The sequence below is a fragment of the Erythrolamprus reginae genome, unplaced genomic scaffold, assembly GCF_031021105.1.
Source record: "Erythrolamprus reginae isolate rEryReg1 unplaced genomic scaffold, rEryReg1.hap1 H_26, whole genome shotgun sequence".
NCBI classification, from domain to species: Eukaryota; Metazoa; Chordata; class Lepidosauria; order Squamata; family Dipsadidae; genus Erythrolamprus; species Erythrolamprus reginae.
The window spans coordinates 292,913-320,817 of NW_027248480.1; the positions used below are offsets into that span (position 1 = coordinate 292,913).

A 27,905-nucleotide genomic window follows, 5' to 3' on the forward strand; every position below is an offset into this window, starting at 1 on the left:
TTTTCCCAATGGAATATATATTTCCTTTATTTAGCTTATTAACAGTCAGTGTTTTATTTCCCTTCAAGATTACAAAGCAGTTCAAAAGGTTTTTGAGCCTACCAAGGGCTTGGGCGGGGAAGGGGGTTGCATGTTTAACTCCCAAGGGAGCAAAAGGGGTAGTGTTTGCACACACGTATGTGCACATCAGCCTGAGTGGTCCTTCCCTGGGTGTGACGCTGTGTCATTTAGCCACCATCTCTCCTTCTTCATCTGCAATAAAACCCCACTGTTAATTCCGAGACCCCAAAATGATTTGCAACTGGTTAAAAAAAACCATACGCGAAGTTCTCAATTTACAACAGTGGGTTTAGCGACCAAAGTTCCAACGGGCCTGGAAAAAGTGACGTTTTTCACTTCCAGCATCGCCACGGCTCCATTTTACAGGGGCAACCACCTGCGGCTCTGTAGCCACAGGTGGCTCTTTCATCCCTCTGCTGTTGCTTCCTGTTTCAAAGAAGATCTGCTATGAGGAGACTCTCTGGTGGAAGAACAGGATTTTCATTTGGCAGAGGAAAAAGGATGCCATGCTAGGAGGAGACTCTATGGCAGGGGGAACCAGCTGGTTAAAAAAACGGAACATACAGGAAGTTCTCAATTTACAACAGTGGGCTTAGCGACCAAAGTTCCAACGGGCCTGGAAAAAGTGACTTTTTCACTTCCAGCATCGCCACGGTCACCCGTGATCAAAATTCAGATTTATTTATTTACTTATTTATTCGATTTTTATGCCGCCCTTCTCCTTAGACTCAGGGCGGCTTACAACATGTTAGCAATAGCACTTTTTTAACAGAGCAAGGCTTATTGCCCCCACAATCTGGGTCCTCATTTTACCCACCTCGGAAGGATGGAAGGCTGAGTCAACCTTGAGCCGGTGATGAGATTTGAACCACTGACCTTCAGATCTACAAGTCAGCTTCAGTGGCCTGCAGTACAGCACTCTACCTGCTGCGCCACCCCGGCTCACTTGCTTATCAACTCATATTTATGAAGGCTGCAGTGTTCTGCAGTCATTCCGACAATCAAAGTTGAAGGAAAAGCCAAAAATTGAGATTCACTTAACAACTCTGGCAAGAAAGGTCGGAAAATGGGGCAGAACCCACTGAACTCTCACTTAGCTGCGGACATTTGGGGATCAATTGTGGTTGTAAGTCGAGGACTTCCTGTATGTTCCAGATTTGGGGATGGGAACGCGACCGCTGATGTCACCTTTGTATGTGGGTGGTCTTTCCGTTTCTTTTTGATGCGAGCTTAAATGAAGAATTTACCAGCCAAATGTGCCGACCAGGCGTTTTTTGGAGCCCAGACCAAACTCGCTGTCTGTCAAGAAAAGCAATGAAGAACATTGCTTGTGTTTTACCCCCGTTGGAGTCTGAATCTGAGACGGAAGACGAACAGTTGACGGACAGAGAACAGGAGAATGGCTCTGTTGACTGTGGAGGAAATGGGGGAAGGGCAAAATCAGATTGGGCAGAGCAGGGGAGAGGTAGAACAAAGGAGAGGGGGGTTCAGATGAAGACCAAGCACCCCCACTTCTCATCCTAGGGCACGAAGGGAATAACGCAGAAGAGAACATGGGTTGCGTGGGTGACGAGAAGGGAATGGGCCCCGATTCCCCTCACAAGGCACACCTGGGGATGGAGTTTAAAGGAGGGCAGTTGGGAAGGGCATTTGTCAAGAACAAATGCTGAATTCATCTAGTGTTCAGAGTTGTGGCCTGCATTCCTGTTATTTCGTATGCTTAACTTGTCTTGCTGGAATTATTGCCATGAATTCTTTGCTTCTGCGACTCCTTTATCTTATCTTGCCTTGACTTGCAGTCATTCTGCTTACTGCATTAGTACTGGAGTATCTGTAGTCAGAAGGTGCTGCAGGTTTGTGGGAGAGCTTTTCTCTAGGCTGGAGAACAAACGGGACGTTGGGGGCAAAGTTGGTGTCAATAAAGGGACTCATACTCATTCCCTGGTTGTATTGCCTTCGTGTCACGCCTCCGGTCATCATAGCTCGTCTGTTCTAGCCATCAGTTTCTTTCAGGGAGGGAAGGAAAAACGTGCATTTGAAATAAGTCTTCATTTTAGGATTTGGTCACCTCTGAGTCAACATCCCGAATGCGAGCCCTTTGCAAAGAGAAGTGTGTCACGGACACAATGATTAAAATTGAGATGTATGCATAGGTCGAACCCTTGGATGCTGCCTTGGACATCACGTCCGCAGACCACGGGCCTTGATTCCCCTGTCTTGCATTGGTAAAACGGAAATAAAAACAGAATTATCTCCCGCCAAACCCAAATCGTCCCTCGAAAAACTCTTAAAAAAAAAAAAAAGAGGCATTTTAAAAATCGGAGGATTGCCCTGACCTCCTAGCTAAGCAGCCCTTCACCGAGGAACTCTCGATCCTGTAACCTTCAGTTGATAAGCCCTCCAAATCTTTCCATTGCCAAAAGCAGAAAGGATATAAAAGTTCTCTTCCGAGAAGAAAGTTTTCAGATTTTTCTCTCTTTGTCCTTGACAGTCTGCGGAGAATTGTCTGCCAATTTGGCTTGGCCTAAAATTTCATCTCTGGAGTAAAAGGGTAGCAGGGTCTTTCCTTGCTGCTTCCAAATTCACTGTTTCTTGACCTGGTGCATTTGAAGATGTATGGACTTCAACTCCCAGAATTCCCTGGTTGTTTTCCAGGGGAAAAAATGGTGGAAAATTGGCTCATTTAATAATCATGCTGGTCACTTAACATCTGTGATTCACTTAACAAGCACTGCTAAAAAAATAATAATAATCAAATCAAGTCGGTCATGGGATGATCCATTTAATGACCGGCAAGACTTAGGACCATAATTCCAGGCTCCATTTTACAGGGGCAACCACCTGCGGCTCTGTAGCCACATGTGGCTCTTTCATCCCTCTGCTGTGGCTCACTGTTGCCAGTCGGTAAAAAGAAAAAATACTCTGCTAGGAGGAGACTCTATGGTGGAGGAATGGGATTTCATTTGGCTGAGGAAAAAGGACGGCATACTAGGAGGAGACTCTATGGTGGAGGAATGGATTTTCATTTGGCTGAGGAAAAAGAACGCCATGCTAGGAGGAAACTCTATGGTGGAGGAAATAAGAGTTTCATTTGGCCGAGGAAAAAGGACGCCATGCTAGGAAAACACTCTATGGTAGCGGGAACCAGCTTTCTGGGCAGCTCCAGAACTGAATGGGGAGCTTCCAGTTATGACTTTTGTGGCTCCTCGAGTGTTCAAGGTTGCCGACACTAAGACTAAAGACTATCTATTTTATTTAATTTCTGTTATCTTCAAGGCAGGCCGCAGGACGCCCAAGGGAATATATAATATTATCTGTCCCAATCAGTAGAGGGCTGCTGCATGAACAGTCCGGTACACCGTCCCTGTAGGACAAATGGTGCGCGTCCCTGCGATACTCGGCTTCTGCGCATGCGCAGGAAGTAAAATCTCATGCAAGGATTCTCGTGTGAGATTTCACCGATCTTCAGCATTTTCTTGCATGCGCAGAAGCAATGATCAAAAATTGAAAAAATCTCATGCGCATGAATGTCCCCGCACAAGATTTCGCTTCCTGTACATGCGCAGGTGAATCTTGCGCCGGCTCATGCCCATGTTGGTCGCCAAAAGCGCACCAGTAGCGCCAGCAACGGGGAGCCCTTCCCTGGTCCTAATGAAAAGGAATGAAAATTAACATAATTATGTTAACTATTAAGGAAGTGAACAAAAAATATCCCATGCAACTACCCTGAAGTTCCCAATGTAAATTTTTAAAAAGGCAACAAAAAGTTAAGAGTTGAAGTCCGCACATTTTCAGGTTTTCGAAGTCAAGAAATGCTACTCTTTTAGGGAAACTAGCTACGAATCCTAGTTTCCAGTTTTAGTCCGTCCGTTTAAACAAACGAGTCTTTGCTGCTGGTGCAGCCGACGTGAAGCGACTCCTTCCGTGCAATGTCAGAAGCGGGGTGGAAAACAAAACCTGATATTTTTTTTCCCCTTTCTCCTCCTGGCCTCCATTCGCCTCTTGCGCTTGGGGGCCGAGCTCACCCGTTGAGGCCAAAACCAAGCCTGCCATGGCATCAGCTGGCAGGATTCGGGGTAGAGAGCAACGGGACGTCGTCTCGCCGTGTCGCACCGTGGGAGTCCCGGCCTGTGGACTCGCCAGCCCGCCGGAGCAGCGAAGGCCTCCGATAAAGTTCTCCGTCGTGCAAACTTTCGGGCAAGGGTTTGCGTTTGGTCTCAGGCAGCAAGAGCAGGCAAAGCAGGGCTAGGATGTTGAGGGAGGCCAGGACGATGTGTTCGAGGAAGGAGCCGTGCTGTTCTCGCACCCGCAACAGCGGGGCGCTCAGCCCTCCGAGGGAGGCCAGGGCCAGGGTGATGCCGAGACCTTTCCCTCTGTGGAAGAAAATTGCCTTGTTTAGATTAGTCTCGTTTTCCGCACGGAGGAAAGAATGCGGGAAGAAGGAAGAAAAGGAGAAAAGAAAGAGGGAGGGAGGAAGGAAGAAGAAAAGACAGGTGATAGAAAGGAAGGAAAGAAGGGAAGAAAGAAAGAAGGAAGGGGGGAGGAAAGGGAAGAAGGAAGGAAAGAAAAGAAGAGGGAGGGAGGAAAAGAGATAAATAGAAAGGAAGTGAGGAAGAAGAAAGGAAAAGAGAAAGGTAGGAAGAAGGAAAAGAGGAAGGAAGGGGGCAGAAAATAAAGGAAGAAAGGAAAGAAGGAAAGGAAAAAAGAGGAAAAGGGAAAGAAATAGGAAGAAAGAAAAGAGAAAGAAGGAAGAAAATAAGAGAAAGAAAGAAAAAAGGAGGGAGGGAGGAACGAAAAGAAAGGAGGAGAAAGAAAAAGAAAGGAAGGAAGGAAGGAACAAGTACAGAGAAGGCAGAATGGAAGAAGGAAAAGATGGATGGATGGATGGGAGGAAGGAAGGAAAGAATGACAAAGAAAAGAAAAATAGTAAGGGAAGGGAAGAATTAGGAAGGAGAAAGGAGAAAAAATGGGTGGATTGATAAAAGGCAGAAAAAAAAATTAAGGGAACAAAGGAAGGAGATAAAGCTATAATAATGAGGACTAGACACTTGAAGGCAAAATGGGTGGACAAAAAGGTAAGGAAGGGTGTGAATTTACACTGGCGATTTCCCTACCACCACCTCCCCGGAAGCTATTTTTCTATGCTTTACCTCAGCGTCTCCACCGCAACCTACCTGGGTTGATGATCCAATGAGGTGGGGAGGGAGGGCAAAAGGGAATGATTTTATGTGAGGGGCAGAGGTGGGCACGCAGCTTCATTTGTGAGAATAGCGGGTACATGTGCAAGGAGGGTTGCATGCTTGCCACGCCCGCAGCCCGGTTTCTAAATAGGCCACGGCCCACTGGTAGTAGGCTGCAGCTCACAGGTTGGGGACCCCTGCATTAACTCTCTATTTTTCTACCCTGGGACCCCTTCCCTATTCTCTTGGGGGCCTTTTCCACCTGACCTGATTACGGTGGGAATGACTTCAGCAGCGAAGAAGATGCTGAGGGAGCCGGCTGCATGGGAAGTGAAGAGTCCAAGAATGGAAAACGTTCTTCGGGCTGCGTTGTTGAGATCTGCAACAGAAGACAAAACGGAAGGCACGAAAATGACAAAAAAAGGGAGAGAAGAGGAAGTCAAACAGGACTTTCAGAAACCCCCAGTTGGCTGGGGCTGCTGGGAGTTGTAGCCCAACAACATCTTGACAGACCCACACTCCCAAAACAAGGATAACACCCTACAAAAGCCATATATACCATAGCTATCCCACCAGAGACAAGAAAGGCGTTCGATAAAGTGAAATGGCAATTCCAACGGGTTTTTAAAATCATTCTTCTGAATCTATCTATCTATCTATCTATCTATCTATCTATCTATCTATCTATCTTTCTTTCTTTCTTTCTTTCTATTCATTCAATTTTTTTATGCCGCCTTTCTCCTTGGACACAGGGCGGGTTACAACAAGTTAGCAATAGCACTTTTTAAAACAGAGTCAGCATATTCAGCTGTGGTGAGGGGGACGTTTGCCGGTCACAATTCAAAGTGTTTGTTATGACCTATAAAGCCCTTCACAGCATTGGACCAGATTATCTCTGGGACCGCCTTCTGCCGCATGAATCCCAGCGACCGATTAGGTCCCACAGAGTTGGCCTTCTCCGGGTCCCGTCAACTAAGCAATGTCGTTTGGTGGGACCCAGGAGAAGAGCCTTCTCTGTGGTGGCCCCGACCCTCTGGAACCATCTCCCCCCAGATATCAGAGTTGCCCCCATCCTCCTCGCCTTTCGCAAGCTCCTTAAAACCCACCTCTGTCATCAGGCCTGGGGGAATTGAGATATACCTTCCCCCTAGGCTTATAGAATTTATACATGGTATGCTTGTATGTATGAGTGGTTCTTTAAATTGGTTTTTTTTAGATTTTTTTAAATATTAGATTTGTTTACACTGTTTTTTTTATATTGTTGTTAGCTGCCCCGAGTCTTTGGAGAGGAGCGGCATACAAATCTAATAAATAAATAAATAAATAAATAAATAAATAAATAAATAAATAAATATTGCCCCCACAATTTCCCAGGGAGGCTTTAAAATAGATTTTTTCTTTAAATTCTTCTCCTGAAATTTAAAGGTGATTATAGGTATCATTTTTTTAAATAGGAGAAGGGAATATTCTCTCTCTCTCTTTTTGTTCTACAACAGGTGTGTTTAAGGCAGAACAGTAAGATTTATGACTTGACACCCACAGACAATTAATATGGAATAGCCCAGTGATGGTGAAACTTTTTTCCCCTCAGGTGCCGAAAGAGTGTGTGCTTGGGTTATTGCACATGCGCAAGTGCCCACGTCCATAATTCAATACATGGGGAGCTCAAAAGTAGCTTCCCTCGTCCCCACAGAGGCCCTCTGGAGACTAGAAATGGCCTGTTTCCCAACTTCTGGTGGGCCCAGTAGGCTTGTGTTTTGCCCTTCCTTGGAGCTGGGGATTGGGAGTAAAAACACCCTCCCCCATCCCCCCGGAGGCCCTCTGGAAGCCAAAAAGCCCCCCCCCCCCCCGAGCCTCTATGTGAGCCAAAATTCAGCTGGCCAGCACACACATGCATGTTGGAGCTGAGCTACGGCAACAGCTTGTTTGCCAGCGGATATGGCTCCATGTGCCACCTGTGGCACCCATGCCAAAGGTTTGCCATCACTGGAGTAGCCTTTTTTTGTACAACAATCTCTGAAATATTCTACTTATACACCAATTTATAGCTTACTCCATCTTGATAACTTGCTTTTCAACCTTGATAACTTGAAGGCCTGTAGACTTCAACTCCCAGAATTCCCCAGCCAGCATGTCCACAAGTTGGACTAGAAGACATCTAAGGTCCCTTCCAACTCTCTTGTTCTGTTTTGTGCTACTCTAATGTATTCTAGGGGGTTGGATTGAAGACCTCTAAGGTCCCTTCATTCTGTTCTGCTCTGCTCTGCTCTAGCTTTACGTTCCTTGGAAATCTGAGGTTCTTACATTCTCCCAGCCCCAGCAGGATCAGAGAGGAGATGCCCGTCAGGGTGGTTGTGAGAAGCAAAATCCCGCGACGTCCATACCGATGTACGGTGAGGCACAGAAAGAGGCAACCGAGACCGGCGCTGCCAGCCGGCAACAGGAAGGTGAAGTAGAACTTAGCGTGTGGGTCCTCCATTGACTCCCAGGCCTGCTGGTAACAGTGGCAGATCGCGTGGGCTATGAACCTGGAGGAGAGCGAGCCGAAGGGAGAAACCGGTTTAAGTTTATGGGTTCAGGGTCTCAGAAGAACAAACGAGGATACTCCAGACACAATTAGGATGGAAGGAAGAATCTCATCAACATTAAAAAGGATCATACCAGGCAAACGAGAAAGTCTGTTTGGACTGGAGGCACCAGGCTAGAAAGCAAGAAACTGTGAGTTCAGGTTCTGCCATAGATATAAAACAAGCTTGGTGACTTCAGGCCAATCAGCAGAAGATGGGGAGTTCTAGTACTGCCTTAAGCATGAAAGACAATTGGGTGACTTTGGGCCAACCACCAGGAGACCTAAATTAACTGAAGATCAACAACAAAAATTAAATAAACCCTTTACAGAAGCAGAATTACAGCAATCTATTAAAAATCAGAAAAATAATAAAGCTACCGGCCCTGATGCAATACCCGCAGAATTTTATAAGCTAGACAGTGAAATACTTTTTAAAAATATGTTGGAGATATTTAATGAGATAATAGCGGACGGTAAATTACCTAAAACATGGATAGAAACTTTAATAACATTGATACATAAATCGCGAACAGAAAAAGAAAAAATTGAAAACTACAGACCAATTTCATTATTAAATGTAGATTATAATATTTTTATATCAATATATGAATTTAGGTTTAAAAACATTATAAATGAAATAATACATGAAGACCAGAATGGATTTTTAGATAAATTAAAAATAATTTGAGGACAATTATAAATACCTTGGAATATTATGAGCAACACCCCGAAAAACAAATGGCACTTATATTTCTTGATGCTAAAAAAGCATTTGACAACGTAGATTGGACCTTTATGAAAATACAATTAAATAAGATGAATGTGGGAACTAAATTTTTTAATATAATATGATGCGATTTATTCCAACCAATCTGCAAAAATTATAATAAACAAAGAACAAACAGGAAGATTAGAAATACAAAGAGGAGTTAGACAAGGCTGCCCTATATCACCATTATTATTTATTTTAACATTAGAAACTTTATTAATAAAAATAAGAACAGAAAAGGAAACAAAAGGTTTGAAGATTAAAAAAGAAACATATACAGTAAAGTCCAAGCTTTTGCCGATGATGTGGCCTTCATAATGGAAGATCCTTTGATATCAACATCAAAATTAATAGATCTAATAGAAGAATATGGGAAAGTAGCAGGTTTGAAAATTAATAAGGAAAAGACACAAGTAGTTATAAAAAACATGTCAGATTCACAGATAAAACATCTAGAAAAATTAACAAATATGAAAATAACAAAAAAAGTAAAATACTTAGGTATTTGGATTTCTTCCAAAGTTATGTCTTTAAAAAATGATAACTATATAAAGTTTTTAGGACAAATTAAAAAAGACTTGGAAATATGGAACAACCTACAGCTATCCTTAGTGGGAAGAATTTCCACAATTAAAATGAATATTCTGCCCAAAGTATTAGTTATGTTTCAGGTAATCCCAATCAATCCAGGTGGGAATTTTAAAAAAGAATTAAATAAGATTACTAAAAAATTTATATGGCAGGGTAAGAAACCAAGAATAAAACAAAGTTCATTAGAAGATCGGAAAGAGAGAGGAGGGCTAGCCCTCCCAAATTGGAAGTTATATTACCAAGCGACCGCATTATCGTGGATAAAAGAATGGTTAACTCTGGAAAATAGAAGATTATTAAACCTAGAGGGCCACGATTTAATGCTAGGCTGGCATGCCTTCGTATGGTATGAAAAGTCCAAAACTCACTCATAATTTAACAGTAATATAATTAGGAAGACATTAATAGAAGTTTGGAATGAGATTTTAAAAAAATCACTTTTTACTAATGCCAGAATGGATCTCACCGATAGAAGCCATCTTCCATCCTAATTTGTTAAAAGAAGGGAAAATATGGAAATATAGAGATTTACTCGATAATCAATTAAAACTGAAAACAAAACAAGAATTACAGGAGTCAGGGGTGGAAATAGATTGGTGTCAGTATGCCCAGATTAACTCTAGATATCAAAAAGGCGTGAGAATATTCATTTTCAAGAAGGATAATAATACACTCGGGAAATTATTAATCCAAAACCAAGGAAAATTGATTGGGAAATTATATAAATATTTAATAAATTATAAGACGATAGGTTGGTATTGAAAGATAATACGATTAGTTGGTGTAAAAATTTTGCAAAGGAAATAAATTTAGATACATGGGAAAAGGTTTGGCTATATAACTGGAAAATAACTAAATCAATTTCCTTTAAAGAAAATCAAATTAAGATGTTTTATAGATGGCAGCTCCCACCAAATAGGATTTCAAAGATGTTTCCAAGTGCTTCACCTATTTGCTGGAAATGTAAAAAAGAAATTGGCATATATTTTCATGCGTGGTGGACATGACCAAAATCTAAGATCTATTGGAATAAGGTAGAAAAATGGTTAAAGGAAATTACAAAGCAAGAAATTAGAGCTCCCTAAAAAAAAATTCTACTAGCAACTTGTCCCCTCTACTAAGTTTGTCTTACTTTGATTTTTCATTCTTTTTTTTTCTCGTTCTAAGAATTTATACACCTCTCGGCTGCCCACAAGTCCAGCCGACCTTTCCTGCAGCCTCTATAGCAGGGGTCCCCAACCACCGGGCCGCGGACCAGTACCGGGCCGTGGGGCATGTTGCACCGGTCCGTGGAGTCAGCAGCTACCGGCCCTCATCCCGCCACCCCCTCCCTCCAGCGCTTCGCCTCCCGCCGGGCAAGAGGCCTCGGGAGGCAGGTTCTGCCGGCCACAGGACGATGGACGGGACAGAGGGGCGGGAAGGACCGAGAGGCTCAAGCCTCTTTTGGCTTCTGCGGCGGGGCGCTTTTGCGTTTTTGGCTGGGGGGAGGCAGGAGGGCCAGCCTGACCCCCTCTCTCCAGCGCTTAGCTCCCGCTGGGCAAGAGGGCTTGGGAGGCAGGTTCTGCCGGCAACAGGGCGATGGTGGGAAAGAGGGGCAGGGAGGACCAGCACCCCCATGCTTAATCCCGCCCCCAACCACACCCCTTTCCGCCCCCACCGGGCCATAGAAAAATTGTCTTGCTGAAACTGGTCCCTGGTGGAAAAAACGTTGGGGACCACTGCTCTATAGGATCTAGTAGCATACGAAGTTCAACTTACGTGGTAAAACCAAGGATCAGGATGTTTTTCCATATGTTCCTGCAGGACAGGAGGGTGCGGAGTGAGATCTGGGAAACTGTCGGTAAATGGCAAGTGTTGTCCAGCTCTGCAGGGTTGGCGGAAGATGAGAGGGACCAGATCGGGTAGCGGAGGAAGGAAAAACGAAGGTCCATCAGTGGAGATGTTATCACACCATCCTCGATACAACCTTGGGTCAGGACAGGCACAGAGGACCTCAACAGCGTTTCTCAAATCTTGGCAACTTGAAGATCGGTGGACTTCAATTCCCAGAATTCTGCCACCCAACAATGCTGGCTGGAGAATTCTGGGATTTGAAATCCAACCCTTGTCAAGTGGCCATGGCTGAAAAATATTATCTTAAAGGACCCAAAACCAGCCATGGGAGTTCTGGGAGTTGAAGTCCACCCATCTACAAGGGGCTAAAAAAAAAAGTGTCCTAAAGGCCTGAAATCCAGCCATGGGAATTCTGGGAGTTGAAGTCCACCCATTTTCAAAGGGTTAAAAAAACTGTCATGAAGGCCCCAAAACCAGCCATGGTTATTATTTATTATTATTATTATTTATTAGATTTGTATGCCGCCCCACTCCATAGATTCGGGGCGGCTCACAACAATAACAAAGACAATGTAAGAACAAATCTAATAATTTAAAAAACGCTAAAAAAACCATTATTAAAAGAAAGCATACACACAAACATACCATGTATAAACTGTATAGGCCTGGGGGAGATGTCTCAGTTTCCCCATGTTCGACGGCAGAGATGGGTCTTAAGAACTTTACAAAAGGCAAGGAGGGTGGGGGCAGTTCTGATCTCAGGGGGGAGCTGGTTCCAGAGGGTCGGGGCCACCACAGAGAAGGCTCTTCCCCAATGTCGCCAAACGACATTGGGCTCTTCCCCAATGTTGCCAAACGGCATTGTTTAATCGACGGGATTCGTGTGGCAGAAGGCGGTCCCGGAGATATTCCGGAGATATTCCACCCATCTTCAAGGGGCTAAAAACCTGTCCTAAAGGCCTCAAATCCAGCCATGGGAATTCTGGGAGATGAAGTCCACCCATCTTCAGGGGGCTAAAAACCTGTCACGAAGGCCCCAAAACCAACCATGGGAGTTCTGGGAATTGTTCCCTCGTCTCTCAAACAAGCAATTACAAAGTGCTCCCTTATCTGAAAATTGTGCTGAAAGGATCCCCATTTAAAACTATAGTATAGCAATGCTGTAATGCCCAGTCAACCAACTGGAATGACGGGTTGTCGTTGGTTTTTTAGCAAGCTGCAGTACTCACCATCCAGGGCCTCCCGGGTCTCGGGTTCCAGGGCATTGCCATCTTGACACAGGGCTAACAAGACATCCTTGGCCTGAGCCGTTCGACGGGTAGTCAAGAGCCAGCGGGGAGATTCGGGATACAACCCGGGGCAGCTAGGAAGAAAGGGAGGAAGAGATAATTAAAAAGAGGTAAATGTTTGAATTTAGTAGTTAAATTGCATTAGTTGGTGATTATCTATAATATAAATGTAACCTCTTCTTTCTTCTCTTAAAATTTTTTATATAGATTCTTATAAACTTTTATATACTGTACGTTGATTTTTACTATTTTAAAATTGATAATTTTACATATTCAATAGATGTTAAATAACAAAATACTTATTTTTTTCCTCTTTTTAAATTACAATGATGACTTCCAATTTGAGCGGAGCGACTGTAGCTCCACTAAATGCTGTATGTTATGTTTGTTGTGTTTGTTTTTTAAAATTAATAAAATATATTTGGGGGGAAAAAAGAGAGGTAAAATTAAAGAGAGAGGGGGAGAGGAAGGAAGGAAGGAAGGATTGATTGAACGAACAAACGAACGAACAAATGGAGGGAGGAATTTAAAAAAGAAAATTAAGGAGGGAGGGAGAGAAGAAAGAAAGAAGAGAGGGAGACCATTTTAAAAAGGAAATATTAAGTAGGGAGGGATGGAGAAGAAAAAGGAAGGAAGGAGAGGATTTCAAAGGATAATTAAAGGGAGGAAGGAAGGAAGGAGGAATGGAAGGAAAGAATAAGGGAGGAAGGGAGAGAAGAAAGGAAGGAATGAAGGGAGAGAATTTTAAAAAGGAAACATTAAGTAGGGAAGAAGAAAGGAATGAGAGGATTTAAAAAAGAAAATTAAAGAGAGAGGAAGGAAGGAGAGAGAGGAGGAAGGGTGGGAGGGAGGGAAAGAAGGATTGATGGATGGAAGTAAGGAAAGAAGGATGAAAGGAAGGGAGAGAATTTTAAAAAGGAAATATTAAGTAGGGAGGAAGGAAAAAAGGAAGGAGAGATTTAAAAAAAGAAAATTAACAAGTGAAGAAGGAAGGAGGGAGGGAAGGAAGGGTGGAAAGAAAGGGAGGAACGATGGAGGGAAAGAAATAAAGAAGGATGAAAGGGAGGGAGGAGAGAGGGAGGAAGAAAGATTTTGTAATTAATGTTCAATAAAAACAAAAAGCCAAAACAGGAAAGCAACTCATTTCCCAAACAAACCATTCTGCTAATAATAATAAATAGGGAGAAACAGGCCTCATCCAGCGAAGATGAACAAACAAACCAGGATTAAGCCCAGCAGGAGGGGTTTCCTTGCCAAGATTTCACGATTACACGGTTCCATATAAAGCAACATTTGAGCGAGCCTAGGTGCTCTTTTGTTGATGTGGCCCTACTTGGAAGGGCTGCGAAATTCCTCCCCAAATTTCTCACTGGACGTAGTGTGGACGAACGGCACAATTTAAGACAAGCCTGGAAACGCAAGGAATACAAGCCTCTTGTGTCTCGCCCAACTCCCAGCACATCTCCATGGCAATTGCTGCGTGACAAAATGTCCACTCTGCCTACTCACTAAGCCGATTGTCCTGTTGAAGATGGCAGGGAGGGCAGGAAATAGCCCGAGGTCTACGATTTATATGCAGATTTATGCATGGCATGTAAATTTGCCTCGCATTTCTGAAATGCAGGAAGATAGACACATTGCCGTGGATTTTAGAATAGATTTTCCTCTCTACACCAAGTGACCCCGACTTACGACCACCATCCAGCCCCCAAATCTGAACGTAAAAATCACTTGACTGCAGGGATGCTGCAAGTGTGAAAACCCGTCAAAAGTCACTTTTTTTTCAGTGCCGTCGTAACTTTGGACGGTTGGAACTGTGGTAATGTTTACCATTGAACTACACTGTACTGGATTCCCAGTCTCTCTTATATATCTACATGGTTCCCTCGATTTTCGCGGGTTCGAACTTCGCGAAAAGTCTATACCATTGCTTTTCAAAAATATTAATTAAAAAATACTTTGCGGTTTCTTTCCCTATACCACGTTTTTCCCCGCCCGATAACGTCATATGTCATCCCCAAACTTTCATCCACCTTTAATAAATATTTTTTTAAATAAACTTTAATAAGTAAACATGGTGAGTAATAGTCTAAATGGTTGCTAAGGGAATGGGAAATTGTAATTTAGGGCTTTAAAGTGTTAAGGGAAGGCTTGTGATACTGTTCATAGCCAAAAATACGTGTATTTACTTCCGCACCTCCACTTTGTGGAAATTCGACTTTCGTGGGGGTCTTGGAACGCATCCCCCGCGAAAATCAAGGGAACACTGTATATCTATATCATCTCTGTATCATCTGTCTGTCTGTATGTCTGTTGGTCATCTATCTATCTATCTATCTATCTATCTATCTATCTATCTATCTATCTATCTATCTATCTATCTATCTATCTATCTAGATATCTAGATATCTAGCTAGCTAGCTATCTAATTATCTATCTACCCATCCATCTATCCTTTCATCCATCCATCCAACATCTGCTTAAAAACTTCCAGTGTTGGGGCATTCACAACTTCTGAAGGCAAGATGTTCCACTGATCAACCGTTCTGACTGTCAGGAAAATTTTCCTTAGTTCTAAATTGCTTCTCTCCTTGTTTAGTTTCTACCCATTGCTTCTTGTTTTACCCTCAGATGCTTTGGAGAATAGGTTGACTCCTTCTTCAGTGTGGCGACCCCTGAGATATCGGAGCCCTGCTATCATGTCTCCCATGGTTCTTCTTTTCATTAAACTAGCCATCGCCAGTTCCTGCAACCGTTCTTCATATGTTTTAGCCTCCAGTTCCTTAATCATCTTTGTTGCTCTGCATTTTTTCTAGAGTTTCAACATCCCTTTTGCATCATGGCGACCAAAACTGAAAGCAGTATTCCAAGTGTGGCCTTAACAAGGCCTTATAAAGTGGTATTAACATTTCATGTGACCTTGATTCTATCCCTCTGCTGATTCAGCCTAGAACTGTGTTGGCTTTTTTGGCAATTGCTGCACACGGCTGGCTCCTATTTAAATGGTTGTCCACTAGGACTCTAAGATCCCACTCACAATTACTACTATTGAGCAAGGTACCACATATACTGTAACTGTGCATTTTTGTTTTTATTGCCTAAATGTATAGCCTGACTTTTTTTCACCATTGAATTTCATTTTGTAACTCACCTTTAGCGCTCACCTTTGCGAACTGGTAGGAAAGGTAAGTGAATACCAACTCTGATCAAGGGGGAATTGAAATTTCCCTTCCCCCTAGGCTTATAGAATTTATGCATGGTATGCTTGTATGTATGAGTGGTTCTTTAAATTGGCGTTTTTAAGATTATTTTTAATATTAGATTTGTTTACACTGGGTTTTTTTATATTGTTGTTAGCCGCCCCGAGTCTTCGGAGAGGGGCGGCATACAAATCTAATTAATCAATCAATCAATCAAATAAATAAATAAATAAAGTGGTGTGGTATTGATTTTCGTTGTCACCTTTTCATCTTTCCTGGGGCTGAGTGACCGTTCTCTTTTCTTTTAATGGCTCAGGCATCCCTCAACGTTGCTTGACCGAGTTTGAAGAAAAAGACTTACCCATACAGCAGGCACATGCCCATTCCGGCTGAGATGACCCCTTGCAGAACCCGCCAACTGCCGCAGACCCACGCCAGACCCAGGAGGAGGAACCGTCCTCCCACCTGGACCAGGTCTCCCGCCATGGCTACCGGTAGCCGCTGTGAAGGACAACACAACTCCAAACCTAGGGAAGGATAGAAGGCAAGACAGGGCATTGTAACTTATAAAGAAGAAGGATACAAGTACAAGTCCTCACCTTACGACCAGAATGGAGCACAAAATTTACCAACTGCTTTGGTCCTACTGATGGATGATCTCTGGAGGGCCCGGGACAGGGCATTGTCCTCTGTCCTGGTGCTTCTTGACCACTCAGCGGCTTTTGATACCATCGACCATGGTATCCTTCGGCGCCGGCTGGAGGGGTTGGGAGTGGGAGGCACTGTTCTTCAGTGGTTCTCCTCCTATCTCTCTGGCCGGTCGCAGTCGGTGTTAGTGGGGGGTCAGAGGTTGACTTCTAGGTCTCTCCCTTGTGGGGTGCCTCAGGGGTTGATCCTCTCCCCCCTGCTATTTAATATCTACATGAAACGGCTGGGTGAGATCATAGTTCTAAGTCACTTTTTCCCCCCAGGGCTTCTGTAACTTTGAACTGTCACTAAATGGAATTGTTGTACGTCGAGGACCACCGGTAATCTAAATTATAGCTGAAAGTTTGGAGCAGCACTCTCCAAAGTTGGCAATTTTAAGATATGTGGACTTCCAATTCCAGAATTCCCTGGTCATTTTCGGGGGAAAATGTATGGATGGTGAGCTTATTTAATCATAATATTCACTTAAGAACTACGATTTACTTAATGAGCACTGCAAACAAATGTCATAAAATCAACTCGAGTCACACGATGACTCATTTAATGACCGGCCTGACTTCTGACGATCATTTTGTCCTCCATTCTGGTCCTAAGTGGAAGACTACCAACTCACCCGCACCCATTTTGTCTATTATTTAATTTGTTATTTTCAAAACAGACACCCAAGGGCATTATCCGTCCTAATGAAAAGGAATTAAAATTAACATAATTATGTTAATAATTTAGCAAGTGGGGAAAAAAATATCACATAGCCTTTGGAGAAATTAGATTGAAGTTCAGGATGCAAATTGTAAAAAGGCAACAAGCAGTTGTTCTCCAAATTTAAGAAAATAAGGAGATTATGGGATTTGTAATCCATGCCTGATAAAGTATTTCTCAAACCTCCCTGAATTTATGGCCTGTAAAAAAAATCATATTTCAAGCTTGGATTAATTTTGGAATTGCTGCATTTTATGGTCTGATTTATTCCTGGGCCATGTGGAATAATTTCAAGATTGGATAATTCACAATAGCAGAGTTGGATGGGCCCTTGGAGGTCTCCTAGCCCACCCCCCCTACTCGAGAAGACCATATATCACAATAAATAGTATACAGTATCACCATAAATATGTCGCAATAAATAGTATATAGTATCACCATAAATATATCACAATAAAGAGAAATAGTCCTTTCTCTTTTTAAAAACCTCTGGTGATGGAGCACTGACAACTTCTAGTGGCAAGCTATCCCACTGGTTAATTGTCCTCACTGTCAGAGTGCAAAACTCAGAACAATTTTCACATGTGCCATAGATTCGCCATCTTGAGCATAGAAAGAAAGTTTTTCTTTAGAAAACTTTCACTGTTGGAGCATCCACAACTTCTGGTGGCAAACTGTTCCACCGGTTAATTGTCCTAACTGATTGCTATTGGTATGCTCTCTGGGATCGTTGTGGGCGCGCACGCATCCAATGGCTGCATGCCCATTGGCGTGAGATTTGGCCTCTGCACATGCGCAGCAAGGAAAATCTCATGCGAAGTCACTCTCGCATTTCGCCGATTTTCAGCAATTTCTTTGCTTCTGCACATGCGCAGAAGCCAAAAAACTGCTAAAAATCGGCCAAATCTCACATGCGATAGCGTCCTTGTGTGAGATTTCACTTGCTGTGCATTTGCAGAGGCCAAATCTCACGCGGAGGCATGTGTGCACTCCTCAGAGGCATGGAGATGCCTGCACATCTCAATTTCTGCTACCGGATCCCCGATTCCAGCCGTACCAGATGCAACTAAACAATGTCGCTTGGCGGGACCCAGGGGAAGAGCCTTCTCTGTGGCGGCCCCGGCCGTCTGGAACCAACTCCCCCCAGAGATTAGAATTGCCCCCACCCTCCTTGCCTTTCGTAAGCTGCTTAAAACCCACCTCTGCTGCCAGGCATGGGGGAATTGAGATATTCTTTCCCCCTAGGCCTTTACAAGTTTATGCATACAAATCTAAATAATAAATAAATAAATAAATGGTATGTCTGTATGTATGTTTGGTTTTTATAATAATGGGTTTTTAACTGTTTTTAGTATTGGATTATTATTATATGCTGTTTTATTACTGTTGTTAGCCGCCCCGAGTCTCCGGAGAGGGGCGGCATACAAATCCAATAAATAAATAAATATATAAACCCATTACAGTAGTACCACTAGATACGAGTTTAATTCGTTCCAGAAGGGAGCTTGTATGTCGAACGTATCTGGAACAAATGGCGTTAGACTTTGTTTTTCCCCTCCGAGATAACCAGAAGCAAGGATTTTTGCGCCACCTAGTGGACGCTCGGCTCGTATCCCGAATTTGAGCTCGGGTCTCGAAAAGAAATTTCTCTCCCCTGGTGGCTCGTATCTTGGAATACTCGCATGTGGAGCAGCTCGTATCTAGAGGTACTACTGTACTGGTATAGGGTCTCCGGCTGGAGCAGGGACTTGGACTAGAAGACCTCCAATATCCCATCTGTTATTCTCTTATATGCCTATTTTTCATCCTAATCACATTTTGGTCCTTCCCTTTTTGGCTATTCTTTTAAAACTCATTAAAAAAAACACAACAATTTAGCGCCTCTAAATGGCCTAGCCATCTTCTAAAACGTATGTACAGCCAACGCTTCGGTTGATAAGCCACTATCTTATCACAATCACTCTTCTAGCAGTCCAAAGATATGAAAATTTTGGGGCGACGCGCGGAAGCTCCTGCGTGGTACTTACGGGTAACGTAGAGGGCGAGTTGCATGGCTCCCAGCATCGTGCCCCACAGAAAGCGGCCCAGTATGAAGACGGAGGGAGAGGCCGCGAAGGCTGCCAGGACGCCCGCCGGGCAGCCGAGAGCCAAAGACAGGAGGAAAGTACTCCGTCGCCCTACGCTGCGAAGAGCAACGGAAATCGAGAGATTACAGGAAAGTCCTCGACTTAAAACCACAAGAGGCTGTTAAGCGAGCCACGCCAGATTTTGTCCCCCTTTCCCACAAGCGGTTGTTAAACGTATTGTTGATCCAAGTGTTTTTTTTTACGGTAGGTTTTTGTGACCTAACTTTGCCATAGTTGTTAAGTGAAACACGGCAGCCATTAAGTAAGATAACACGGTTGTTAAGTGAATCCGGTTTCCCCCCCCCAATGGCAGTTTTGTCAGACGCCGTCTGGGAAGATCACAAATGGCGATCACGTGACCTGCCACAGTCGTAAGCGTGAAGACTGGTTGAAAGTCCCTCCCCTTTTTTAGCGCTGAGTCATCGCTAAAACAAATGTTTCTAAGACTAGCAGTTCTCGACTTACGACCACCCTTGAGCCTAAAATTTCCCATTGCTATGTAAAACATTTCTTCAGGCGAATCTTGCCCCACATATATGACGCTTCTTGCCGCCGTTGCTAAGCGAACCGCTGCAGTGGTCAAGTTAGCGAGACTGTTAAGTGAGGGGGGAGTCACGTTACCCCGGGACGCTGCAACTGCCATAAATAAAGTCAGTTACCAAACAGCTGCATTTGGATCATGTGAATCTGCAATGGTCGTAAGTGTGAAAAACGGTCATAAGTCAAATTCTTCGGTGCCGCTGTGACTTTGAACGCTCACTAAATAAACCGTTGTAAGTGGAAGTTGTCCTGAGTCCCATGGGATTGCGCGGCATATAATTAAATTAAATTAAATTAAGTATCTTATTTATTTATTTACTTATTTATTAAATGAATATATGCTAGCAGTGCCCTCAGGGGGCTTGCAATTTAAAAAAAAACCATTGAAAAGGACAGAGACAGTCCTCAATGTACAACCATTTGCGTTGTTAAGTGAAACCCTTGTTAAGTGAGTTTTGCTGTATCTTACGCTTTCTCTCGCCCCTGGTCATTAAGCGAATCGCTTCATTTGCTAAAAATGAGACACACACACGCTCTATTAAGTGAACCCGGCTTCCCCCGCCATTGGCTTTGCTGGAGATCACGACAGGGGAAATCATGTGACTCCAGGAGGCTGTGACCGTCATAAGCTGAATTTCAATCACGTGACTACGGGGAGGCTGCTATGGTCGCTGAGCACAAAAAATAGTCACATTTTTCAGTGCCAGTGTAACTCTCCATGATCACTAAACAAATTGATGAACATGGTGGATTATTTATACTTGAGCCTTCCTTCCTTCCTTCCCTCCTCTTCTTCCTTTTTTCCTTCCTTTTCTTTTTCCTTCCTTTCTTTTTTTCTTTTCTTCCATCTTTCTTGTTTTCTTTCCTTTTCTTCCTTCCTTTCTTTTTCCTTCCTCCTTCCCTTCTTTTTTTTCTTTCCTTCCGCTGTCTTTTTTTCTTCCTTTTCTCTTCCTTTTTTCTTCCCTCTCCATCTTTTTTCCTTTCTTTCTTTTTCTTTCTATCCGTCTTCCTTTCTTCCCTTCCTTTTTTTTCTCTTACCTTCCTTCCTCCGCTTTTCCTTTCCTTTTTTTCTCTTTCCTTTCTCCCCTCCCCTCCATCTTTTCCTTTTTCTTCCTTCCTTCCTTTCTCTTCCCTCCCCCTCCCCCTTCTTTTTCTTTCCATCCTTCCCTTTTTCTCCTCCCTTGATCTTTCTTCCTTTTTCTCTTGCCATCCTTCCTTCCCCTCCATTTTTCTTTCCTTTTTTTTCCTTCCTTCCTTCCTTCCTTCCTTCCTTCCTTCCTTCCTTCCTTCCTTCCTTCCTTCCTTCCTTGTATATGCCATCTATCTGTTGGGCCCCTTAGGCGGTTTGCAATCCATAAAAAAAAATAACCATTTAAAAAATCCATGAGAAATATAAATAGGAACCCCATTTACTTGATGAACTAAAAACTCCCGTCCGAATATTCTCACTTACCTGTCTGCCAGGTGACCCAGGAAAACGGCTCCGGCAGCGAAGCCCAGGAGGAAACAGATCTGCTCCAGAGGGATCACCCAGCTGCCGGAGTGATCCAGGGACCACTGCGGAAGGAAAAAAGGATAAAGATTTTTATTATTTTTAAAAATTACTTCATTCATGCCTTAGAAGGAATAAATGCGCAATTTAAATCTGGTATTGGAAGGAATGTGGTTGCATCTTTGCAGTCCTTGTCTTACGACCCATTTGAGGTTATTGATGGTGCTGGAAAAAGCGACTTATGATCGCTCCCTGTCTTTACGACCCCTGGGTTGAGGGTAGTTCTCGACTTACAGCAGTGGCAGAGCCAAAAATTTCTACGGCTTGATTCTTTCTATCCTTGTTAATGGAGCCTGAGTTTGCATTCGGCTTTTTGGCAGCTGCAGCACACCACTGGCTCACATTCCTGGCTTAGGGTTCGAAACATAGAAACATAGAAGATTGACGGCATAAAAAGACCTCATGGTCCATCTAGTCTGCCCTTATACTATTTCCTGTATTTTATCTTAGGATGGATATATGTTTATCCCAGGCATGTTTAAATTCAGTTACTGTGGATTTACCAACCACGTCTGCTGGAAGTTTGTTCCAAGGATCTACTACTCTTTCAGTGAAATAATATTTTCTCACGTTGCTTTTGATCTTTCTCTCAACTCACTTCAGATTGTGTCCCCTTGTCCTTGTGTTCACTTTCCTATTAAAAACACTTCCCTCCTGAACCTTATTTAACCCTTTAACGTATGTTTCGATCATGTCCCCCCTTTTCCTTCTGTCCTCCAGACTATACAGACTGAGTTAATTAAGTCTTTCCTGATACGTTTTATGCTTAAGACCTTCCACCATTCTTGTAGCCCGTCTTTGGACCCGTTCAATTTTATCCATATCTTTTTGTAGGTGAGGTCTCCAGAACTGGACACAGTATTCCAAATGTGGTCTCACCAGCACTCTGTATAGCGGGATCACAATCTCCCTCTTCCTGCTTGTTATACCTCTAGCTATGCAGCCAAGCATCCTACTTGCTTTTCCTACCGCCCGACTACACTGCTCACCCATTTTGAGACTGTCAGAAATCACTACCCCTAAATCCTTCGCTTCTGACGTTTTTGCTAAGACAGGTTGAATTACCATAGTCCCTGGTTTACGACAGTTTGCTTAATGTGCAAAGTCACAACAGTCCTAAAAAAAAGTGACATGACAATTTTTCATGTTTATGGCCCTGCGACCTTCGGACGAGCTAAGTCAAGGGGGATAGCAGATTCACGCAACAACCGGGGGACTAACGTAACCACAGCAGCAATTCGCTTAACAACGGTGGCGAGAAAGGTGGTTGTTTGTCAAGAACCATCCGAATCCATTAAGCGTTGCATTTATTCTCACATATGCTTTATTTTTCGACCTATTTTTCTTTTGCCGCATCCAGAAATAAAAAAAATCTCAGGTCCCTAGTTATTAAAAATTAAATTAAATTACCCGCCAGTCATTTTAAGTGGGATTTCCCCCTTAAAAAATTAATTAATTTTAAAAAATTAATTACAAATTAATTAATTTTTAAAATAAAAAAAACACGGATGAGTGCCAGAAAATAGGAAACTATTGTTCTGCATGGGAAAAAAAGACGAAGAAATATTCAACAAAAGTTCTCCTTCCAAAGATTAAAAATTTGGTCTCCCCGTTTCCCGACTGGCAAAAAGTCACGCCATGTTTCCTACATCAGCTTCACGGCCACATCCTTAAATAAAATTAAAGGAAAATCTCTTGCTGATTGCGTTTAGAAACTGTTGTAACTTTTTTTCTTTTTGTTTGTAGAGAAAAAACAATGCCCGGATTTTTTCCCCATTGTTAGGCCCAGGAGTAGCCTCGGGGGCACCGTTCAAACAACTTCACAAACAATCCATAATCTGTATTTTTAACATGTTTCCATCTGCAAATAACATTTTTAACATTCCCATAACCTTTCGGACATTTTTTGCCTTGGTGGCCTTCAATTTCTGTGACTCAAGACCTGCGTAAGGGAAATGGATTATGATTTTTTAATTCACTTTTATTCAACTTATAATAATTCCACATAAATTCACCATTCTGCTTTCGTACGGAGCGATGTTAACAGAACTCTACTTCGTCGTAAGGCTACATGAAATGGCAATCATAAAGGTAGACGTAGTCCTCCACTTATGACCACAATTCAGCTGAGCAAAATTCCATCGCTAATAGAACCGGGGTAGCGCAGTGGCTAGAGTGCTGTACTGCAGGCCAGTGAAGCTGACTGCTAGATCTGAAGGTCAGCGGTTCAAATCTCACCACCGGCTCAAGGTTGACTCAGCCTTCCATCCTTCCGAGGTGGGCAAAACGAGGACCCGGATTGTGGGGGCAATAGCCTAGCTCTGTTCAAAAGTGCTATTTCTAACATGTTGTAAGCCGCCCTGAGTCTACGGAGAAGGGTGGCATAAAAATCCAAATAAATAAATAAATGAATGAATGAATGAATGAATGAATGAATGAATGAATAAATAAGCAAGACCACGTGACTGTTGGATGCTGCCACAGTCGTAAGCACGAAAACAGATTGTAAATAAGTTTTTGTTAAACAGGCAGCCATAAGCTGAGGACTATCTATATAGGTAATCCTCCACATGACCACAAAGACAGTTGAGTTTTGCCTCATTTTACGACCTTGCTTGCCATAGTTGTTATAGCTGCAGTTGTTAAGTTAGTAACAACCAGTGGTTAAGTGAATCAGAGAGGATCACGTGACCTGGGGACACTGTCAGAAATATGAGTCAATTGCCCAACGTCACAATTTTGATAGGGATGTGGCGATGGTTGTTAAGTGTGAAAAATTGCTCATGGATTTTTTTCCAGCCCTGCGGTAATTTCAGTTGCTAAAACAAAATGGTTATAAGTCGAGGACTGCTTGTTTCAATCGTCCACCATCTCTTTTGCAGCTTGAGGGTTCTTCCTTCTCTTTCTCCATCCATTGTGCAGCTCTGGGGCTAGGCTGACTTTTATCTATTTCCTAAGTTGCATTTGTAGATTATATTGGCTGCCGATTAGTTTCTGGACACAATTCAAAGTGTTAGTTATGACCTATAAAGCCCTACATGGCACCGGGCCAGAATACCTCCGGGACTGCCTTCTGACGCATGAATCCCAGCGACCAGTGAGGTCCCACAGAGTCGGCCTTCTCCAGGTCCCATCAACTAGACAATGCCGCTTGGCGGGACCTAGGGGAAGAGCCTTCTCTGTGGGGGCCCCAGTCCTCTGAAATCAGCTCCCTGCGGAGATTCCTACTGCCCCCACCTTCCTCGCCTTCTGTAAGAGTCTTAAGACTCACTTAAGAGCTATTAGACCTTAGCCCCCTGGCCGACGAGTGTAGTATGTTTTGTTGTGTGAATGGTAATGAATGTTTTTAAATCTTAGTAGTGTTTTTTTTTTAAAAAATTTAGTTATAGTAATTGGATTTTTTAGATATGTATATGATATATTGTTTTTGATATGTTGTGAGCTGCCCCGAGTCCTACATTGTATGCCCCGCAGCATACAAATCCAATAAATAAATAAATAAATAAATAAATAAATAAATAAATAAATAAATAAATAAATAAATAAATGTCTACGGAGAGGGGCGGCATACAAATCTAATTAATAATAATAATAATACAGTAATAATTAAATACATACATACATACATAAATAAATTTAAAAAAAACATTTCATTGCGTTTTGCATAAATCATTACAATGAGAACATATCTGCTGAAGAAAACTCAGCACTGGCGACGGGGCAGGCATCCGGCCAGGAAACACTCAGCTCCATTCGGTTGCCCAAGACTCCACCCCGCAAGGGATTACGGGGATTAACTCAGGAAAATGACGTTGTGGAGATACTCACCTCCGTCACTGGGTTGTTGGTGAGGATGGGGAGCCCCCCAGAATCCCCACTTTGACCGTGGGGGCCGTGACAGGTGGCGTTATCAGGCAGCTTGGTGCCGTTGGGGTCCCTGCACCGGTGCACAGGGGTGAGTGCGAAGAGGGCATCTGAACCCAAGGCCAAACCGACGAGGACGCAGGGGAGGCAGCTGAGGGCCAGCAGAAGGCGCTGCCGACGTTCGCCCGGGGCCCCCAAGCGTCCCAGAAGCCATTCGAAAGAGGGAGGGCCCACGTCCGAAGCCGAGGTAGTAAAATCCCTTCGGGGACCCCCGGGATCTGGGATGGGGGGGCTGGTGTCCATGGGAAGCGTCTGCAGGTAAAAACAACAACTGGATTGAATAAAAACAATAGGAAGAAGAACAAGAGAAAAAATGGAAAGGGATAAAAGAAGAGTGGGGTGTTTTTTTTTAAACGTGGCCCCTTTAAGACAGGTGGACTTCAACACCCAGAATTCTTCAGGCCTGGATAATTCTGGGAGTTGAAGTCCACCGGTCTTAAAGGGACCAGCACTGCTTTAAATGAACAACTTCATCTGTAAACAGCCTTGCCTTGATTTTTTTTGAACCCCAGGAAATCTTCTCGGATCATGACGATTATGCAATACATCACTCGGCCCCATACAGATGGTCCTTGACTTACGACAGCTCATTTAGTGGCCCTTCAACGTGGCAACAGCATTGGGGGGAAAAAGTGACTTACAACTCCGCAACCTCCCCATGGTCACGCGATTTGCATTCAGATGCTTGACAAGCGATTCACAGTTATGACGGTTGTGGTATTCCTGGGGGGGGGGGTCTCCTGATCCTTTTTCTGTGAACTTCGGATAAGCAAAATCAATGGGGAAGCCGGATTCACTTAACGACCGTATGACTCGTTTTGATAGCCGCAGCGTTTCGCTTCACAAATACGACAAGAAAAAGTTGTAAAACGGAGCAAAGACCCACAGACTTTTTCAGCAACGTGAATTTAGGGGCTCCATTTGTGGTCGTAAGTCAAGGACTACCACTATTGGGTTACAGGTGAATTACTAAACCCGGTTAAAAACAACAACCAAGAATCTTGGCCTATATGGGGAAAGGAAACAGATTATGGTAGCCCAGACAAGTAGGTTGCCCTGCAATTCCCACAATCGGCAGCACGGGGGCGACATTTGCCTTGGGTCAAGGGGTACCAAGCCCAAGGTAGCATGGCCAGATTCATGAGTGTCAGGAATTTAACAGGTCAGGTCGTTCTGACAAGAATTTGGCCCTGAACCGTCTCCCCAACCTGGCATCCACACACTGCATTTGTAGGAAGCGTCCCCAGGGGGTGGGGATCCTGGCTGGGGATGCTAGGCTTTGCAATCCATCCAGGGGGTGCCAGGCTTTGCATCTGGGCAGCCTGGCTGGGGATTCTAGGCTTTGCAGTCCATCCAGGAGATGCCAGCCACTGCATCTGGGGAAGCTGGCAGGGGATTCTAGGCTTTGCAATCCATCTGGGAGGTGCCAGAGCAGCCTGGCTGGGGATTCTAGGCTTTGCAGTCCATCCAGGAGATGCCAGCCACTGCATCTGGGGAAGCTGGCAGGGGATTCTAGGCTTTGCAATCCATCTGGGAGGTAACAGAGCAGCCTGGCTGGGGATTCTAGGCTTTGCAGTCCATCCAGGAGATGCCAGCCACTGCATCTGGGGAAGCTGGCAGGGGATTCTAGGCTTTGCAATCCATCTGGGAGGTGCCAGAGCAGCCTGGCTGGGGATGCTAGGCTTTGCAATCCATCCGGGGTCATGCCAAGAACCTTGCATCTGGGACAGCCTCGCTGGGGATGCCAGGCTTTGCGATCCATGGAGGAGTGGGAGGGGGCGCGGCAGAGATGCCAGGCCTCGCAACCCCACCCATCCGGAAGCCGGCACAAAGAGAGGGCCTGGGGAGGACGATGGGCTTTGTAGTGGCCAGGCTGAGGAAGGAAGGACCGAGCAGGCAGGGGGGAAAGAGACAAAGCAACGCAGGTATGCGTCCAAAGGCGTTCACACGAACTTTTTGCCCGGGCGGGCTCTGCTTTTAAAGGGGGGCAACTAAGCCGGGAGGGGAGTAAACAGCTCACTCACCAAACGCCACCCGGGCGCCCGCCGACGGCTGCAAGACCCCCCGAAGACGGGCCGCCGCCGCCCGGGAAGTTCAGGCCGAGGAAGCCGGCAATCTCCGCCCCGAGGCCGCCTCTTCCTACACCCGGAGCCGCCGCCCCCAGCCCGACGCAACGGCCTCCGCCGCTTGCTTTATCCGCCCAGCATCTGCAACCTGGCGCCCGCCGCAATTCTCTCTCCTTCAATTGGCGTCTGGATTTGGGGATGGCGGGGGCGGGGGGCGGACAGCCGTCCCTCCAAGAGAAGACGGGTAGGCCTGGATTGAGGGGGAGGCTGGGGAAAGAGGACCCCCCCCCCCCCAGGAGGGCGATCCTAGCTTTTGCGCGGGGGAGAAATAAAGGAAGGCTCTGGGATCGGGCGCAGCGGCCGGTCCAAAGGAGCCTTCCGCAATGGTGGGTGAGGCTTTTTTTTAAGGAGGGCATGCCGGGAGATGTAGTTCAGAAGATCCGGGCCCCAGTGTTACAGATCATTAAGGGTTGGAAGGGACCCTGGAGGTCATCTAGTCCAACCCCCAGCCAAGCCAGAGACGTCTGCGCCATTTGAGACCGATGTCAGTCCAGTCTTTTCTTGAAAGCGTCCAGGGATGAAGTCCCCATAACTTCCGAAGGCAACTTCTGTTCCATGGGTGGATGGTTCTCATGTCAGGAAATCAACCAACCAATCAATCATTCTGCCTGCCTGCCTGTCTACTTACCTACCTACCTATCTACACTGCTCAAAAATATAAAGGAACCCTCACAATATAACTCCAAGTAAATCAAACTTCTGTGAAACCAAACTGTCCACTTAGGAAGCAACACTGATT

General features: G+C 44.3%; 1 protein-coding gene across 1 annotated transcript; it reads right to left on the bottom strand.

The window, feature by feature from the left end:
- LOC139155511 (solute carrier family 22 member 17-like) lies at positions 1 to 27,167 on the bottom strand. The gene is made up of 10 exons (XM_070730666.1): positions 27,065 to 27,167; positions 24,945 to 25,292; positions 21,018 to 21,121; positions 18,926 to 19,080; positions 15,853 to 16,018; positions 12,232 to 12,365; positions 10,928 to 11,033; positions 7,545 to 7,768; positions 5,508 to 5,619; positions 1 to 4,433 (listed from the first exon to the last, which is right to left on the bottom strand). The coding sequence occupies exons 2-10, from the start codon at positions 25,281 to 25,283 to the stop codon at positions 4,118 to 4,120; spliced, it is 1,656 nt and encodes a 551-aa protein (XP_070586767.1). The 5' UTR covers positions 25,284 to 25,292; positions 27,065 to 27,167; the 3' UTR covers positions 1 to 4,117.
- Positions 27,168 to 27,905: the final 738 nt, after the last annotated feature.

Excerpts from the sequence above, each read along its gene's own strand:
- LOC139155511 (XM_070730666.1), bottom strand. The coding sequence starts at position 25,283 with ATGGACACCAGCCCCCCCATCCCAGATCCCGGGGGTCCCCGAAGGGAT. Across the intron at positions 19,081-21,017 it reads CTGGGTCACCTGGCAGACAG|CGTAGGGCGACGGAGTACTT; the intron begins GTAAGTGAGAAT and ends TGCTCTTCGCAG. Across the intron at positions 7,769-10,927 it reads CTGATCCTTGGTTTTACCAC|GTTCATAGCCCACGCGATCT; the intron begins GTAAGTTGAACT and ends GCTCTCCTCCAG.